We start from the raw sequence: 19,433 nt of genomic DNA on the forward strand, positions 1-19,433 counted from the left end.
CAGGAGTGGGATTGCTGGATCATATGGTAAGTCTATTTTTAGTTTTTTGAGGAATGTCCATACTGTTTCCCATAATGTGTGCACCAAACTACATTCCCACCAACAGTGTAGGAGGGTTCCCTTTTCCTACACTCTCTCCAGCATTATCGTTTGTGGACTTTTGAATGATGGCCATTCTGACTGGAGTGAGATGATAACTCATTGTAGTTTTGAATTGCATTTCTCTGATAACTAGTGATATTGAACATTTTTTCATGTGCCTGTTAGCTGTTCATATGTCTTCATTGGAGAATTGATTGTTTAGGTCTTCTGCCCATTTTTGGGTTGGGTTGTTTGTTTTTTTTGTTATTAAGTTGTATGAGCTATTTATATATTCTGTGTGGACAGACTTAGAACTTAATTATAATTTGTTAATTTTTTAACTTTGGGACAGTATCCTGTGGTGTGAGGAGGGATTGTTATAGCACTTCAGTCAAAACTGTTCAGATGGGATATGCTGTAATTATCAAAACTCATAAACCAGTCACTAAGATTTATGTATTTAATTGTGTGTAGATTATACTTCAGTTAAAACAAAACAAATTGAACATGTTTGCCTAAAGATTGGGGAATGAAGGAAAGCTGTCCAGTATATCTCAGCTCTTCTGTAACTATGGTAGCCATCCAACCTAGGCAAGATAGAAAGTACTATGTATGCATTTCTTACCTCTCTTTTATTCATGTGCAGTAGCAACTGATATTGGGGAGAGAAGGCTTTTTTTTTCCTTTTGGAGTTATATTTTATGTATGTTCTTAAGGTAAATCTGTAAAGGGCAAATTGATACAGTAAAGATTTTAAAGAGTTAAAATTTCTGTTGGGCTTTGTTGTTCTTTAGAAGGGTCAGGTTATTCAATAAGTCATTGTCATTGAAAAAGAACCAGATAGTTATGGTGGGCTCTTAGAATCTAGGGCTGTACTATTTGTTCAGTTGATAGACAAGCATCACTATGTTCTAGGTGTTGTTCGTATATTAAATCATTTAATCCTTAAAACAACCCAGTATGATAGGTACTTTAATTAGGCCACTCTACTTCTTACTCAAAAGTAATATCCAGTAAGTGCAGGTTAAGTCTGTTCTCCCTCATTTATTCCTGTTTGGTTTAAATTGTCTAAAAAAGTATGTCATAAACTTTTTAACATATTGGGAAGCAATAAAGTCATATATTAGAAAGATTTTGTTTATTGACATAATTCTTGACAAGGAAATATTTGCCTCAAAATTGAGCACTCATTAGTTGCTAACATCAGTTTTGGAAATGCCAGTAGATTTTGTATTGTCTTTTAGAAGTTTTTGGTTTTAACATTTGGTTAGTAAATTACTTTCATTTGAATCTGCTTCCTTTGAAAATTTTATATTTTTATTGTTAATTTGTAAATACAGAAAATCTTAATCTCTTGTGAAGCAGAAAGGTATAAAAAGCTTGGGTGTTGGAGTTATGTATATAGTAGATTTGAATCATAACTAACTACATATTGGCATTGGGACCTTGGGCAAATTACCAAATATTTTTGACTGTCAGTCTTGTCATCTATGTAGTGGTAATATTACTTTGTAGAATTGTTAGGATTAAATGAGAAGAATGTATTTGGTATACTGTCTTGCACATGTTCCCTATTTTTCTGTCTTACGATGGATGCCAGTGTCTTGGGTAAAATCCCAAACTGTGTGAATAAGGAAGATGAGAGTCCGAGGAAAATGAAACCTTAAGAAGGCTGAATTCCTAAATTCTATTTAAAGGAAGAATTGGATTGTTGCTCTGTAAGAGATTGCAGGGCCATGGATTGTGCTGCAAGAAACTCCCATGTTGTTCCTGGCCTTTGACTCCTTATCTGTCTGATTGAGTTGAACTCCCTTGCCACAGCATCCTTAAAACTAGTCTTAATCTGTCAGTCCCGCCGCCTTCTTCATTAAGTTGTGTATGCGACCTGTCCTGGACTGCTCACTTTTTCGAATATTTTGTGTTTTTCCATGTCTCTGCTCTACTTTCTGTTTGAAATGTGTATTTTGCTCTTGTTTCTTCCATCTACTGATGTCTTACTGACTTCTTAAGAATTATCTAACATATTACCTACTTTGTGAAGCTGTATCTCTGCCCCTACAGAATTAATCCCTCTTTCTCTAGCTCTTAAACTATCTTGATTTTATGTATAATGGGGCCTTTGGCACAATGTAGGTCTTTTGTCTATCTTCCCTGATAAATGGGAACTCCTAGAGTGTGGTAGTCTTTGCTTACTTAGCCTTATATTCTCAAAGCCCCTTGCACAATGTTCAGTATGTGTTTGAATGTTCAATATGTGTTTGGATAATTAATAAAGAAGGGGTTCCTCTTAGTTTACTTTAATGAGTATATAAGCTTCTCATTTATGTACAGTTATTGACAAGTAATTTTCTTAAGTAAGTTAGCCAAGTCCTTTGCAATCTTTATTAGCATTCATGGTACAAGGGTAGATTTGAGTTTAGTCCTTGTTAAAATGATTGCATTTCAAGGGGCTTTATACTTCTTTTCTGTAAGGCTAGAATCTTACTAGCATTCTCATTGAAAGTAATGGTTAGGTTAGGTAAGTTTGTTAGTAATAATAAATATTTTTTAATAAAAATATTTCTCTATTGCATTGCTTAGAAAAATTTGGCATTATTTCATTTTATATTTTTGACTAATGTGTATTTATAGCTTTTTAGGTAGGAATTCTGGATTGGTGGTAGCTTCTACTGCTTTGGGTTCCTTACTGCTGCCTCATTTTTTTCTGACGGTTATTTCCCATTTTCTAATGTTTGTACTCCACAAGACAGAATTAAAAAGTAAAGATTGTTCACTTTCAGGAACTATACTACTATAGGCTTGATTTGAGCCTCCATTCGCTTCTGCTTTTTTTTTTTTTAATGAATGGATACAATACCCTAAAATATTTTGATGACTGAGTAAGAGCTATGGTTTTAGGTGGGGCTCCTTTCTTGTATGAGAATAATAGATAACAGCTAATATTTGTGGTATTAAATCCTAATGGTTTTCTTTTGGAGTCTTTATAGTAGAAGGTTATATAATAGAAGTAGAAAATTCACCTTTGAGGTTGAGGGTGAACGTATATTCTTAAAGTGACAAAAATTGTTCCTGGCTCATAGTAAATGCTATTTAAGTCTTTGGTATTTTTATTATTATATTTTTTGGGGAGGGTAGAAATTCAGCATTTAAAAAAACTACATACAGAGCTGATTGTAAGTTATATAGAGCAAGACTATTTTCTCAAGACAGTAAATAGACTTGGAGATAATTATAAAAAAAACATAACTTTTAAAGCCTGTTATAGAAACAGTACCAGGTGCATTGTACCAGAAAAAGAAACCACAAAACAAGCAAAAATGAGAAATATATATGTATATTTCTAACAACTAGATACTATTTTAGTACTTTGGTTTGTAGTCTTTTTGTCTACATATTTTGATTTACTTAAGTATAGAGATATACTTTGTGTATTTTCTTTTACCAAAATGGTATCACACTGTACCTTCTCTTTTGAAGCCTTTTTTAAAGTCAGTAATGCCTACTTTTTCAGTAAATTTTCATTTCATCCAATCCTCAGATCATACTAAAATTTCTCTAGTTGGCTCAGAAATGTCCTATATGGGTAGTTTGTCTGAAACAGTATCCGGAGCAGGAGTGTATCTATGAACTTGGCTGTTAGAACCCTTAAGTCTTTCAAATCAAAGATAGCTACCCATCCCTCCCCCTCCTCACCTTTTAAAATGATATTTGACTTTTTAAAAAGATAATTTGAAAGAGACTGGATCATATCCTATAGACCTTTTGAATTTGTCCAGTTTATGCTCATAATGTCATTTAGCTTGTTCTATCATATAGTGTCTGTAAATTAAAATTTATAAATAAATACTTGGTGGATTCTCAGGTTGTAGATAATTTGACTATCATAGATGATGCTATGTCCTTTGTGTTGCATCATATCGAAAGTTATATGATCTCTTAATTTTCTTGATGATACTAAGATTGACCCCTGAAATTGGGTGATGGCAGTCTTTTCTGCCCATTATTCAATTATATTTGTCTCCTTACATTAGAAACTATATTGTGTGGTGTTACTTTGGCTCTGTAAAAAAGTTCAGTTAGTTCCTTATTATCCACTCATCTATTAGTTTAGCACCATTTGTTGATCTTTGCCTGAATCAATGATTTTATTAGGGCTTGCAAAGTTTGATTTTTTTCTAATGCTATCTCTTTATGTTTATTAACTGATGCTTTCTGTTGAATTTACCATATAAAATTGGGCTATTTTGTTGCCCTGAAATACAGTTCCTGCAAGAAAAGTGGGATACTTAATCTCCCTCTTTACCAATCTTCAAAGTAAGGAACTATTCTAATAGCCACTTTTATTAAAGGTGATAAAATGAGAAGCATTTTTTGTTTTCTTCTAACTTGTTTTTGTTCTCTTCTGAATATCTTTATAGACTTAGGGACTTTATAGACTTCATTTTATTATGGCTGCTTTAATTTACTACCATTTACATTTTTTTCTTTGATGCTCAAGATAGTCACAACTTGTCATTGGGATGTCCTTCATACTAGCTCCTATGCCTTTTTGATATAGACCGCTAATCTCTGTATTCCTTCCTTGCTCTCTGGCACAGAAGGTTGTCCCAGGCTTACTTTGTACCATCCCTGCTGCAGACCTGACATCAACTGTTTTTCCAAAAAGTTGATACATTTTAGTGCATTATGATATTAGAGATGAAGTCAGGGTTCTTGGAGTGTTTACTACTGCTAAAGTGACCTGCTTTTAGGCCATTTCTTTGAAAAGACTTAGAAAATAGATACTTTTACAAACATGAGTTCATATTAATATTTTTAGTTATTACATGATTTCTTGATTTTATAATGATGTCTCTTTTCTCTTACAGTAATAATCATGAATCTTCAAATCATTAACATAACTTCATTGCTTTTTCCTGTAATATAAGGAAAAAAAGTTTAACGATATCAATACTGGCATTACTAAAAACAATCAGAAGTTTAAAATTCTTCGAATACTCTCTGCCAAGGAATACAGTAAAATTACATTGTCCAAATAACTCTTGAAATAAATCCTTTCTTTGGTTACCAATTTGATAATTTAATCAGGTTTATTTGTATCTCAGTTTTCAATGTATGCATCTCCCTTTCTCTTCCCCTTCTCTAGCAACGATTTTTATTTCTCAGTTGTCAGTTGTATATGTGTATGTGTGTTGGAGGGTTCAAATTCAAGCAAATATATGTGTAAATATTATTTCTTTTATAAAATACTATTTCTTTTATACAAAATGTAGTATACTGCAGTACATAGTGTTCTTAAAGATAGAAATATAGTACACATACAATATTTTCTTAAAATATATAAAAATGAAAGCTTTCAGTAATGTAATAATTATTTTTGAATTGAAAATAATATTGAAATCAATTCAGTAATGTAAATGCAGCAGAAATAAAGAAAAAGATCTATAAAAGGGCACTGGATTTGGTGAATTTTGAATTGTATTTGGAAGATGAATGGGTCCAGAAGTAGGTGGGTAGGGAACGTTAGGGATGGTCTTGAAGAGTGGCTTAAGGCAGATTAACTTGGCTGGTTTGAAAGGTCCATGTCAGAAAATTGTGAGATTAGAGAGGATTGATGGAGTTAAAGAAATAAGAGCTGGTATGATGGACAGAATGCATAGAAATGTAGATTATTGGTGCTTTTTAATAGTTTGATTCTTCTTGAGTGTAGAAGTTTGTTTTTATGCAGCTGTAGTGAATAAGTGAATAGAATGGGCAAGCTAAATATTGATAACCTTGTTTGGAAATGAGAATAAGTTTCTATATTACTTCAGTAGTATCAAATCAAAAATGCCAAGGGCAAGTGGTTTTCTCAATGTAACCATCATGAAGAATAGAAAATTGAAGTCCGAAAAGGTTAACTTGTCCAATTTATACAACTGGTTAGAGGCGTGGCCAGTTCCTAAATCTGATTTCCTAACTTTTAATTGTATCTACTTTTCTTTATACCATGGTACCTTTTACAGCCATGAAAAATGAGAAGCTGTGTAGCATGTTGTTTTGATTTTAATTTTTGATTTTTGTCCTGATACTTTAGTATTGTAAATATGGAAGTTATCTTTTACCTTAGGTGCATTTTAAATGTACTGAGTGAAAGGATTTGAAAATTATTTTGTCATATAATTGTTTTGAGGATTTTTTGGGGGTTCATATATTTACTTGTATTTCTTAGTTACACATGATGGTTTATAAATAAATATATTTGACAATCTTTTGTTAGCATAGCTATAGTGGAGAAGGCTTTCTTTTTATAATCAGCTAATGTTTAAAATGTTTTAAAATGTGTACATGTAATTGGCATTGTTGCACATTTCAGATATTTCCTTGACTAAAGTGCTCAGATATTTATCCAAATATTATTGCTATGGGGTTTCCTGCAGAAAGACTTGAAGGCGTATACAGGAACAATATTGATGATGTAGTAAGGTAAGAACTCTTGATTTTCTGTTTCAAATATTGATGTACTATATTCATGTTGTATTTTCATTTAGAAAAGATTTCTAAACTACAGAAAAAGATGTACTTTGTGATGTAAACTTTATTTTTATTATGTTGGTGATCCACAAAATTGCCTTTTTTTGCTTCATGTACCTACTGGACCTCAGTGGGATACAACTTATGTGATAAGAACTGACCTTTTATATAATCAGGTATATGTGATATGATTTCATGGACTCCATAAAATGCCCCTCACCAGGTTAATGTCTGGATTCCTTTACACTATAATTTTTGTCTTTTGTTTCACAATTGGGTATTGGCCTTAAAATCCTTGAGTGAATTTATTCACTTAATGTATCCTAAAGTCTAGACAACTGATACCATGTAATTTTACATAGAGCAGTTTATAGTGGGGCATAAGTGTACCAAGTGCCTGAAGAAGTATTTGGTACAAGGGATCTAGAAAGGCATTGCTGGGCATACCAAAGCCTAACTGTCTGCTTTATAATTCTGCATGATTTTCTAAATGTAATTATCATTCAGTTCAGAGCACTAGCTCTCAAGGCCCATTTAAATACTTTTAAATACATTTATGACATGAGTATATGATATATTTTATGAGAGAAGGAGTTTGTGTCTGCTATGTAAATAGTCTTAGTATCTTTTCTGATTTCAAAGCAAACAATATATACATATAAATAAATGAACTGTAATAAAATACCAGTAGGAACTTTAATTTTTTGTTTGTTTTAGCTTTCATTTTTTTTTTTTATTTTATTGAAGTGTAGTCAATTTATAATGTGTCAATTTCTGGTGTACAGCACAGTATTTCATAATTGGCTTTTAAAAGTTAAAATTTTGGGTTATTCCCTGTACTCTGTTTTAGAAATACCTTTCTTGGAGACTTTCAATTTAAATATTTGATGGTTATGAGAATTAAATATTATTATGGGCAGGAAAGCACTTTGTAAAATATTATGTAGATGTAGAATCCTTTTTAAATAATTGTCTAAGTATATGCGCATATCTGTACTGTTATATAAGCTAGTCATAGTTGTTTTTCTAAGTGGTTAATTTTTAGCAATTTGCTTTGAACCTAAGTATATTTACATTTTTAGAGTATTGAGTTGTGTCCAGTAGATTTTTAGAGTGTTTATACTGTGTTCAGAATTAAATTTCAGTATCTTCAAGAAAACCCAAAACTACTTTATAGTTTCTATTACGATTATAGATGTTACATGAGGCTGTCAGAGGTACGATTTAAGAACTTGAAAATAGGAAATGAATTTGCTTTCTCATAGTTAGGCAGGACACAGTGGAAAGATGCTTAATATCACAGATTTGTGGGATCGACAGCTTAATATGGCTTAGTCAGTGATAATACACATCTATAGAAAATGCAATGGGTGATAGAAAAAAGAAGGAGAGAAGTAAATTTTGAATCAGAAGAGATGGAGAATCTGGAAAATGAGCAGTGTAGTCATCAGATATGTTTTCTCTGCTATTGTGCAGAAGTGTTTATCAGGCCTCTTTATGGCCTAGATGAAACATCTCAGAAGTTGAAATACTTCATATTATTGTAATTCTGTATTTAGTCAAGTCAGATTAATGCTCATACTGAAAAAAAGTATGAGTACTCTGAGTAGAGGGGAAGTTTTCTGATCACTTTAAGGATATCCTTGTGGTAGATTAATCTGGCATGCTAATTTTTACATTGTTCTCTTGTGAAGGTGAATTCATCTCTTCTGACTGAATTAGTCACTAAGGGTGATTGATCAACTTTTAGGTTACTGATAAAGTCCAGTTTCTAGATCTATACATATGATTATCAGATGTTAAATTATAATAACTTCACCAAGAAAAATTACTATGCTGGGAAATATATTGGTCTGTCATCTTCTGACTTCATAACCCCTCCCTTTATGCCTCTGAATTAAGATTCACACATGTAGTTTATAATCAGTAATAAAAGTTGATGTTTTTTTCTATTTCCTTTAATGTATCTAGTTTATTTTATCTAGCCTTTGACTTTTTCAAATCTGTTACTCTTGAAAAAAGGTTTATGTGAATGGATTGTTATTTAGCCAGTGGTTGCTTTAGCCAACTGATCTTGTCACCCCAGTGGTAATGGTAATAGCATATAAAAGTGAAGAATTATTAACTGAATGTAATAGCAATACTGTGCTTGTTTTGTCTTGTTTTTTGTTTCTTTGTTTTTTCCTTTTTTTAGATTGGAGGATGAATGGCCAGTAAGGCTTTGTTGGCTTGGGTTAGTCACCCAACCCCTCTTCTTTTATGAAAAAGGATGAACAGTGACCAGGAAGGAAGATGTAGTTTTTCCTATGAACGAAAATGAAAACAAGTAATTCCTAAGTAGTTTGCCTGTTAGGATTAACCTCTCCGTGGAAATGACTGTCTCCAGTACCTAAATAATTAATTTCCTTGAATGACTTATGCTATATTGGAGACACTAGGAATAATCAGTAGTGATTCCTTTTTGGTACAAAAATGGTAACATTTTGGTGGAAAATTTATTCATTTTCTTACATCCTTTCTGCTAACAAAAACTATTTTCAATTGGATTTTCCTTAACCTTCTGTATTGGGATGTCTGAAGAATATTTAAAATTACCTTGTATTTTCGAATTCTGTATTTTTCCTATGATTTTTACCCTGAAGCAGGAAATACTGTGCAGAGTTAAGACTTTTGTTATACATCGTTGCTTTGAGTAAAATAAACTAAAATTGCAAATACCTTCATGCTTAAATTGTCCAGTATTATTTAACTGTTTTGAGATATGGTTTGTTATAGCAGTGTGAAATTTTACACTTGAGGTACTCAAAGTATTTCTGTGACATATTTCATTTCTCCTTTCGAGGTTACCTCCTGGAATCAAGAATTAATTGAAAAATAAAAACGGAGAGGAAGAAAAGTGAACCAAGTTAAAATTTTTTACTATCTTAACTGCCAATGTTTTGTTTAATAAGCAATCAGAATTGACAAAGTAGGACAGGGTCATGTCATAGAAGGGAAGTTGAAGAGCCAGCTCTTGCCAGGTTGTTTTTTCTTCTTTCCTGTTATTTCTACCTCCTCTCCCCCTTCTTTCTTGCCACTAAACTCTAGCTCTAACCAGCTGGTAATATGAAAGTGTTTTATTTAGATAATTGACTATTCTTTGATAGGTATATTAATCTTATCCTTCAGGCAAATATTGAATTTATCTAATTTATATGTCACATGGTATAAATCTAAGCAGTCTTTAACAAATTGATGCTTCGTATGTTTAACAGACATAGCTTGAGAACTGTTCTGTACCTAATAAATCAGTAAAGTATAGGTTTAATAGAGATGAGTGAACTTTCTTGCAGAATCTTTAATGTGCTATTATATATTATAAATCTCCCAAGAATGAAATTCTATGTTGCTTTCCTTTTCCCTTTTTTCTTTTCTTTCCCTTTCTCTTACTATCTCTCCCTTCTCTCTTTTTTTCTGTAGTTTATTAAGTAACATCTCTCTAAACAGTGTTCCTTGGAGCACAATTTGAAAATGGAAAATATGCATATAACAATATTTTCCTCTAGTCTGTCAGTAGGAAATAATTTACTTATTCCTCTTTTATTGGAAAGATTTTAGATGTGGGAAGATTTCCATAATTATTATAAGGAAATGCTTAGTGCTCAGTCTTCTGATGTATAGTGATTTTTGAAAAAAGACTTTATTCATTGTCTTGTGTACTATCAGCTTTTTTACCCATATATAAGCAGCTTTATTACAGATTCAAGAGTCTATCTTCTCCTTTCTTGTTTTATACATTTTCTTCCTGAAGAAACCTTTCAGATATTCTTCTCTTAATTATATGTTGATCTCTCAGTCAGCCTTAATCGTATGTTGATTTTTTAAAAAAAATTTAATTGAAGTGCTGTTGATTTACAATGTTGTGTTAGTTTCTGGTGTACAGCATAGTGATTCAGTGATATATATATATATATATATATATATATTCCTTTTCGTATTCTTTTTCATATAGGTTATTACAAGATACTGAATATAGTTCCCTGTGCTACTTGTTTATCTATTTTATATAGAGTAGTTAGTATCTGTAAATTCTGAACACCCAATTTATCCCTCCCTATCCCTTTTCCCCCCTGGTAATTATAAGTTTGTTTTCTATGTCTATGAGTCTGTTTCTGTTTTGTAAATAAGTTCATTTGTGTCTTTTTTTTTTTAGATTCCACATTTAAGTGTTATACCGTATTTGTCTTTCTCTTCCTGGCTTATTTCATTTAGTATGATAATATCTAGGTCCATCCATGCTGCTACAAATGGCATTATTTTATTATTTTTAAGATTGAGTAGTATTTGGTTGTATAGATATCACATCATCTTTCTCCATGTCATCTTTCAATGGACGTTTAGATTGCTTCCATGTCTTGGCTATTGTAAATAGTACTGCTGTGAACATTGGGCTGCATGCATCTTTTCAAATTGGTTTTCTACAGATACTTGTCCAGGAATGGGATTTTTGAATCATATGGTAAGTCTGTTTTTAGTTTTTTAAGGAATTTCCAAACTGTTTTCCATAGTGGCTGCACCAAACTACATTCCCACCAACAGTGTAGGAGGGTTCCCTTTTCACCACACCCTCTCCAGCATTTATCATTTTTTGGAATTTTTAATAATGGCCATTCTGACTGGTGTGAGGTGGTACTTCATTGTAGTTTTGATTTGAATTTCTCTGATAATGAGCGATATTGAGCATTTTTTATGTGCCTATTGGCCATCTGCATGTCTTTGGAGAAATGTTTGTTTAGATCTTCTGCCCTTTATTTGATTGGGTTATTTGGTGTTTTGGTTGAGTTTTTTTTTTTTTTTTTTTTTTTTTGGTTTTTGAATTATATGAGCTGTCAATCAACCTTAATTGTATGCTGATTTTCAGTGAAAAAGGAAGTGTTTGTCATCTCAATATTACCATTATTGGTTATTCAGTTAAAAAGAGTTGAAAACAGATTATTTAGAGGAAAGCTTCAAAATAACTTAGAGGAAAGGATATCAATTCCCTTTTTTCCAGCAGCTTTTGACTTCTTCCCTCATATTGCCTGTTTCCTGCTTCCTTTTTTTCTTTATTGAGAAGTAAATCACATAAGATAAAATTAGCTACTTTAAAGTGTACAATTCAGTGATATTTAAGACCTTCACAGTGTTTTACAGCTGCAGCCTCTATCAAATTCCAAAACATTTTTATCACCCCAAAAGAAAACCCTGTCCCAGCTGGCTCCCACCCACTTATTTTGTTAGTCTTGTTCTGTAGCAGAGCCCTGGATGGATTGGACAATGTTTATATTATCTGCACCAATCTAATTTTTGGTATTTTAGTAATAGGTAACACTACTGTGCATTTATTTCTATACATGTGTTACTGCTGTATAAGCAGTTTACATGTGTCATTAAATCGCTATAGTAAACTTTATCCCCATTTCATAGATGGTTTAAAAGGAGCTAACTTCCCTAGTGCTACAGCTGGTAAGTACTGAAGCTGAGGATTGAGCCCAGGTCTGTTAGATATCAAAGCTGATTTCCTTAATAACCATAAAATCCTGTGTATCAGAGGACAAAAACTGGAAACTCTTGGGCTTATCTAGCCCATTGACGTCCTTTGTTTGGCCTCACAGTGTTGGTCCACATGCTGTGGGAAATCATCAAAGAAGGTCTTTTCTGGTATTATTACTATACCAGAACATTTCTTTAGGATTTGAGTGTCCAGGTTGAAAAGCTCTATATGGTACCAAGCACAATAAATGAAAACAGGCCAATACCGGGAAATTATGAGATTTCTTTAAGAATACCAGGAATAATGAGAACTTCTCAAAATCTTTAAGGACCATTTAGAAAAGATTAGGGATATCAATGGCATCTAAGTTCTTAGCAGTAGAATTAAAGATAGATGAGGAAGGAACAGCCTTTCAGAAGTTCTGTAGTCAGCCTAGAATTCTGTATCCAGCCAAACCACCTATCAGAAAGTAGAAAAAGACACTCAAGGCCTGAAAAAAAGGTGTCCATATAATATTTCTTAGGAGATTACTAGAAGATGTGCCCCAGCAAAACAAGAGAATAGATCATGAAAGAAAAGGGCTTCAATAAACAGAGGATTCAATTCAGAAGCAACAAAGGAAAGTCCCACGGTGACAGGCTGGCAGCAGTGCCACAAAGCTGAAGAGCAGCCAGTTCTGATTAGAGCAGTAGGACAAAGGGCTTCACGAGGGAAAAAAAATTGAACTGATAGGTGGATGTTGAATATTTGGGGAAAAATGTAGAAAAAAATCTTAGAAAATTTGGTGACTTAGAAACAGGAAGCAATTTTAACAAGTGTTGATTGATTTAACCCAAAATCATTTTACTGCCATTTGAAGGGGACTAAGAGAAGTGAAATAAATGTGTAGGGGCACTACTGGTTTTGTAAACCTCCTCTACCATGGCAGAAAATATGGAGGTGATTGATAGATCTATAAGAAGTATTACGTACATTATATAGAACACTGAATTAAATACCAGGAAACAGAATCAGTACTTGAGGGTAGTTGCTTCTGAGGAAAAGGTGAAAGTTTGAGGATAAAGAGAAGATGGAGATGAGTAATTTCTTTTATTGTGGTAAAATATATAGAAGGTAAAATGTACCTTTTTGATAATTTTTAAGTGTACAGTTTAGTAGCATTAAGCATATTCACATTGTTGTACAACTGTCACCACTATCCATCTCTAAAATTTTATCATTCCATACTGAACTATTGTACCCATTAAACAGTAATTCCCCTTTCCCTCTACTTCCAGTGCTTGGAAACCACTGTTTTATTTTCTTTCTCTATGTATTTGACCATTCTAGGTACCTTATGTAAGTGGAATCATATAATATTTGTTTTTTTGTGACTGACTGATTTCATTTAGCGTAATGTCTTCAGAGTTCACCCCTGTTGTGGCATGTGTCAGATTTTCTTTCCATTGTTTGTATATACCACATTTTCTTTATTGGTTCATCTGTTGATGGACACTTGGGTTGCTTCCACCTTTTGACTATTGTAAAAAATGCTGGTATGAACATAGGTGTACCAGTATCTGTTCAGGCTCCTGCTTTCAGTTCCTTTAGGTATACATCTGGAAGCAGAATTGGTGGATCAAATGGTCATTCTATGCTAAATGTTTTGAAGAATTACCATGAAGAATTACCACGTTTTCCGTAGTGGCTGTATCATTTTACTTTCCCACCAGCAATGCGTAAGTGTTCGGATTTCTCCACATCTTCACCAACACTTGATTTTTCCTTTTTTTGGGGGGGGCTAATAGCCATTCTAATGGGTGTGAAATGGTATCTTGTGATTTTGATTTGCATTTTGCTAATGGTAAGTGATGTTGAGCTCTTTTCATGTGCTTATTGACCATCTGTATATCTTCTTTGGAGATATGTCTGTTCAAGTCCTGTGCCTGTTATGAATTGGGTGCTTTGTTTTTTGTTGTTGTTGAGTTCTAGGTGTTCTTCCTATATGCTTGATATTAATCCTTTATTAGATATGTGATTTGCAAATATTTTCTTCCATCCTATGGGTACCTTTTTACTATGTTGATAGTGTCTTTTGATGCATAAAAGTTTTAAATTTTGATTCAATTTAATTTATCTATTTTTTGTTGCCTGTGCCTTTGGTGTCATATCCAAGAAGTCATTGCTGAATCCAATGTCATGAGCTTTTCCCTTCTCATTCCTTTTAAGAGTTTTGTAGTTTTAGGTCTTTGGTTTAGGTCTTTGATCCATTTTGAGTTAATTTTTGTATATAATGTAAAGTAAGAGTCCAACTTAATGATTTTGTGTGTAGATATCCACTTTTCCTAGCACCATCTGTTAAAAAGACTGTCCTTTCCCTATTGAATGGTCTTGGCACACTAATCAAAAATCATTTGACCATATATACAAGGGTTTATTTCTCGGTTATCTATTCTCTTCTATTGGTATATGTCTCTCTATGCCAGTACCACACATTGTAGCTTTGTACAGAGTAAATTGGAAATCAGAATTTGTGAGTCCTACAACATGGTACTTCTGTTTCAAGGTTGTTTTTGACCGTTCAGGATCCTGTGAGAGTTCATATGAATTTTAGAATGCAAAAAATTTTCTGCGAAAAAAAAGTTTTTGGGATTTTGATAGGGATTACATTAATCTGTAGATTGCATTCAATGATATTGAAATCTTAACAGTATCAAGTCTTCCAATCCATGAATGTGGGATGTCTATTTATTTATGTCTTCTTTAATTTCTTTCAGCAGTGTTTGGTAGTTTTCTGTGTACAAATATTTCATCTCTTTGGTTGAATTAATACCTAAGTGTTTTATTCTTTTTGATGCTATTGTAAATTTCTTAATTTTTCTTTTTGGATTGGTCATTGTTAGTGTATAGAAGTGCAACTGATTTTTTGCATGTTAATTTTGTATCTTGTTACTTTGCTGAATTTGTTTATTCTAACAATTTTTTTGTGGCTTTTCTTCAAAGTTTTTATATGTATATGATCATGTCATCTGTAAACAGATAACTTTACTTCTTTTTTTCCAATTTGGCTGCCTTTTTTCCTTCTTACCTAATTACTCTTGCTTGAACATTCAACACTGTGTTTGAATAGAAGTGGTGAAAGCAGGCCTCCTGTCTTGTTATTTACCTTAGAGGAAAAACTTTGTCTTTTACCACTGCATATCATAGTAGCTATAGAGTGTTTTATTTTTTAGGGCCATATTACATCACAGCAATATTGAGCAGAAAGTACAGAGATTTCCCATATATCTTCTGCTCCCTTCCATGCCTAGCTTCCTTATTATCAGTGTCCCCCACCTGAGTGGTATGTTTGCTAAAATTGATGAACCTACATTGACATATCTTTATCATGCAAATTCCATACATTTACATTAGGACTCACTCTTGGTGGTGTACATTCTGTGGGTTTGGACACATTTATAATAACATATCTCCATCATTATGGTATCATACAGAGTAGTTTCACTACCCTACAAATGTTCCGTGTTCTACCTATTCACCCCTTTCTCTCCCCAGTCAACCACTGATGTTTTTACAGTCTTCATAGTTCTGACTTTTCCAGAATGTTGTATAGGTGGAATTATTCAGTATGTAGCATACAAAAACTCTGCTCCTATACAACACGGCAGTATATGAAAAATCCACAGCATTCCGTATGGTACAGCCACTGTGGGAAGACAGTTGGTGGTTTCTTTCAAAACTGAACATACTCCATACAAGCAATGCACCCCTTTGGATATTTATCCAGAGAAGTTGAAGACTTAGCTTTACACAAACACCTGTACATGGATGTCATACTTCTTAAATGTCTGGCTCCCAAAAGAGGAAAAGGGGGAAAAAAATGAAGTGGGGGTAGGAAAGACTGAATCTTTAAATCCTCTGGAAGCCATTTCAGTTGGTGGGGATTGCAAGAATGGCAGCCTGCTTCTGTGTCTGCACATCTGTAATCAGAAGCAGCAGTCAAGGATCAGAACACAGATCTCCGACATTTGGTGGACAAAATCCCACAAGCTGGATGGATCAGGCTGCTCTAGAAATACATGCATGGCTGCCTGCTGAGACGGGAAAAGGGATGGACAGCTACACCACACTAAGAATTGAAATTAATTGTGATTTACTGTCCAGGCCTTCCCCTGGAAGCTGCAAGCTTTTGACTAGACTCCAGAGTTCCAAAATAGTTACATCAGAAAGATTATGCAAGTACAGTTTTTGTCTAGATAGGGAGATGGGTTCCCAGTGCTTCCTACTCTGCTGTCTTCCCTGAAGTAATTTTTTATTACAAACTTTTTGTATCTTTTGAAATACATATGTTTATATGCTATTTTGACAAAAATGCACTTTAGAAGCTTATTTGGAACTATTTCATAGGAATTCTTTGAGGAAAGTAGAGGCTTAAATGCGGTGTTATTCTTACAGCTGTCTTTAATGAATTCTGATTTTTATATATTGATATTTGAAGTAAGGTATAAAAATTAGATTTGTATTTTAGATTTTTTAAGTTTTGAGGATACTACCTCTCTGCTCTTGTCTATCTAAGTTTTTAGTCTCAACTTTCCAATTATCCACAGTTAAATTTTCCCATTTCCCTTTGGAAAGTGCTGTTTTCTTGCTGTTTTCCGCTTTTCCATTGTATCAAACTTATAAGGCAACGAGCCAATTGTAGGCATGAAATCCTTGGGAGGAGAGCGGAGGATGTGGGAGGGGCCGTCATGGTGAATATTTCCCCAAATAATATTCAAGTTCTTTGAGAGAACTTACCCTCCCTCCTTTAAAAAAATGCTGTGATATTTTCTTTTAAATAGATTGTTTATTCTTCAGCCAGTTTCACTGTTGCCAGAGTGCTAGATAAGAAATTACAATAAAGTTCAAATATTAAAAAGCACACAAAAAAGGATAATTTTACCAACTCCCACTCAAAAAAAAATTTATAGGAAAATACTCTAAAAGAAGGAAGTCAGGATTCTTGGTTGCACATGACAAAAAGTAACTCAACTTAATTAGAAGAGAATTTTTTGAAAGATATTTGATAGCTCATACCTAGAGAATCTGGCTTGGAAGATTTGCAGAAGCTAAGAGAAGTAAGGAATGGTCAAGAAGTAAGGACATTGCTGAGGACATTGCTGAGGACATTGCTGCTTGGACATTGCTGTCCCAGGTGCTTCCATGACTGAATTGGTCACTGCATTCATAAACTTTCAGTTCCTCTGGAGATTTCTCTGAATAATCTCTGACTCCTCTGTACCTTAACTTTCACCATCTACGATTCAGTGTCCAGAGCACAAGGACCTAATTGGTCTTAGGCCTTGCACATGTGATTGAGAAAAAGATGGGGAAGGGAATATTTGCTTCTAATCTTTTGAAATTCTCTCCAAATTGGAATGTTTTTGGATGCTAAGCAGCTTAGAGATGGCAAATATCCCTTACAAACTCCTCTTATTTTATACCTCTTATCCTCAGACCCTCTTCTCACAGTTGTCTACAATTAAAAGTTTCATCTATTTAAAAAATTGTTTTCATCTGATACATACTTTTTAAAAAATAAAATGGAAACATTCTGCATACTCTTGTATATCATGCTTTTTTTTCATTTAACGTACTTAGGAATTTTCCATATTGGCGTGGAGATATAATTGATTCTTTTATTGGCTGTCTTTCATTCCATTTTATGATCATACCACAATAAACAGTGTTCTGAAACACATTTAGGATATTTCAAGTTACTGCTATTGTAAACAGTGCTCTAATGAAAATTTTTACACATTTACCTTAGTGTCCTTTTGAAAGTATGTATGTCCTTAGGATAAACTCTTAGCAGTGGAATGGCTGGGATCAGTAGGTCCATGATTTAAACTTATACCCTCAAAAATGGTATCATTTTATATTCTCACCCCTCTCACAGTCTTGGCAAACTGAGTATTATCAAAGTTAAACTAGTTACAGTTTGTTATAATTTGATTTTTAATTTCTTTTCTTCAATTGCAAGGTGAAGCAACTTTGTGATCTTTATTGTTCTTATATATTTTTCCTTGGTTTGTATATGTGTACTTACTATTATTATTATTATTATTATTAGTGGTGGTGGTGGTAGTAGTAGTAGTAGTAGTAGTAGTAGTTTTTTTCTTAATGTTTTTTACGAACTCTGAAAAGTAAGAATGTCAGTGGTATTCTTCAGACAATTTTTATTTTTTAATTTTTATTTTATTATTGAAGTGTAGTTGATATACAATGTTGTATTAGTTTCTGGTCAGATAGCTTTTATAATTGCTGGGTTCCTCTTGTTGTTTGAGTTATATAACTACAGGATTCAGATGAAGCAGTGATAAAGAGCCTGGTGGATTATCTCAATTTGAATTATTGATTGCTGACTGTCTGCTTTACTGCTATGTATAATGATGGAATATCAAAGATTTTTGTTGGTAGTTTGTTAAGAAATAGTCTTTAAGAAATAACCTTGCTTAAAATGTCCAGAGAAGTGTGATGTGCTCACCATTCTTGAGTTATTGAATCAGCAATAGTCTCTTGGAGGGAGAAGACAAACGTGAAAAGGGAATTTAGGAATTCTTGCTTTTCTTCTGTCTCTAGCATTATACTACTGTCTAACTTGTGGAAATCTACCTTATTTATTGTTATTTTTGGTCTAAACATTTTCCCCCACTCCAAGCCTTTTCTTTTGTCTTTACTATTTTTGTGTTCCTTTATATACGCTACTGTTTTGTATTTATCTTTGATTATTTCCCTTTTTTTCTGGATACACACACAAACATTTTAAATCTGAACTTTGTGGGTAAATTCTTTGCAGCTATACTGAGTGGCCTTCTTAGATAATTTCTGTTTTTCCTTCTTTGTCTTTTTTTTTTTTTTTAACAAACTAGAGTAATTTGTGATTGTTTATACAGAACTTTAGTTTTTAAAGCCTCTCTATGGTCTTTTCTTTTAGATTTTGAGTTACGAATTCATAGCCTGTTATTTAAATGAAGCTTTTGAAATCCGTTTTACTGATCTCTATCATATCTAACTATGCCAGTATTTCCTTCCTTGTCTGACGTGAACTCTAAAATTATATGAACACTTTCTCCCTGTTTCCTGGCATTTCCACTCAGACTTGTTCCTCATTCTTGGTTAGAAATAGTCCAAAGTTGTAGTTCCCTTCTGTATTTTATTAGTATACTCATAAAAGAAAAATATCAAGAATTTGTTAGAAAATTGCATATACTTGAACATACTTTTCGGTAGATATTTTGATAATTATAAAGTCCCCAGTTATTGCTGTATCTTTCCTGTTTTAATTTTATGCTCTATTCCAAGAATA

General features: G+C 33.1%; 1 protein-coding gene across 3 annotated transcripts in view; it reads left to right on the forward strand.

Annotated features, from left to right (window-relative positions):
* Window positions 1–19,433, forward strand: part of PTEN (phosphatase and tensin homolog) — an 88,655-nt gene that overhangs the window by 18,264 nt on the left and 50,958 nt on the right. For all 3 annotated transcript variants that reach the window (XM_010979934.3, XM_064488185.1, XM_064488186.1), the window contains exon 2: window positions 6,462–6,546. In XM_010979934.3, the coding sequence (XP_010978236.1) occupies window positions 6,462–6,546 (85 nt within the window). The remainder of the gene's footprint in view (window positions 1–6,461; window positions 6,547–19,433) is intronic.

The sequence above is a fragment of the Camelus dromedarius genome, chromosome 8 (genome assembly GCF_036321535.1).
Source record: "Camelus dromedarius isolate mCamDro1 chromosome 8, mCamDro1.pat, whole genome shotgun sequence".
Classification (NCBI taxonomy): Eukaryota; Metazoa; Chordata; class Mammalia; order Artiodactyla; family Camelidae; genus Camelus; species Camelus dromedarius.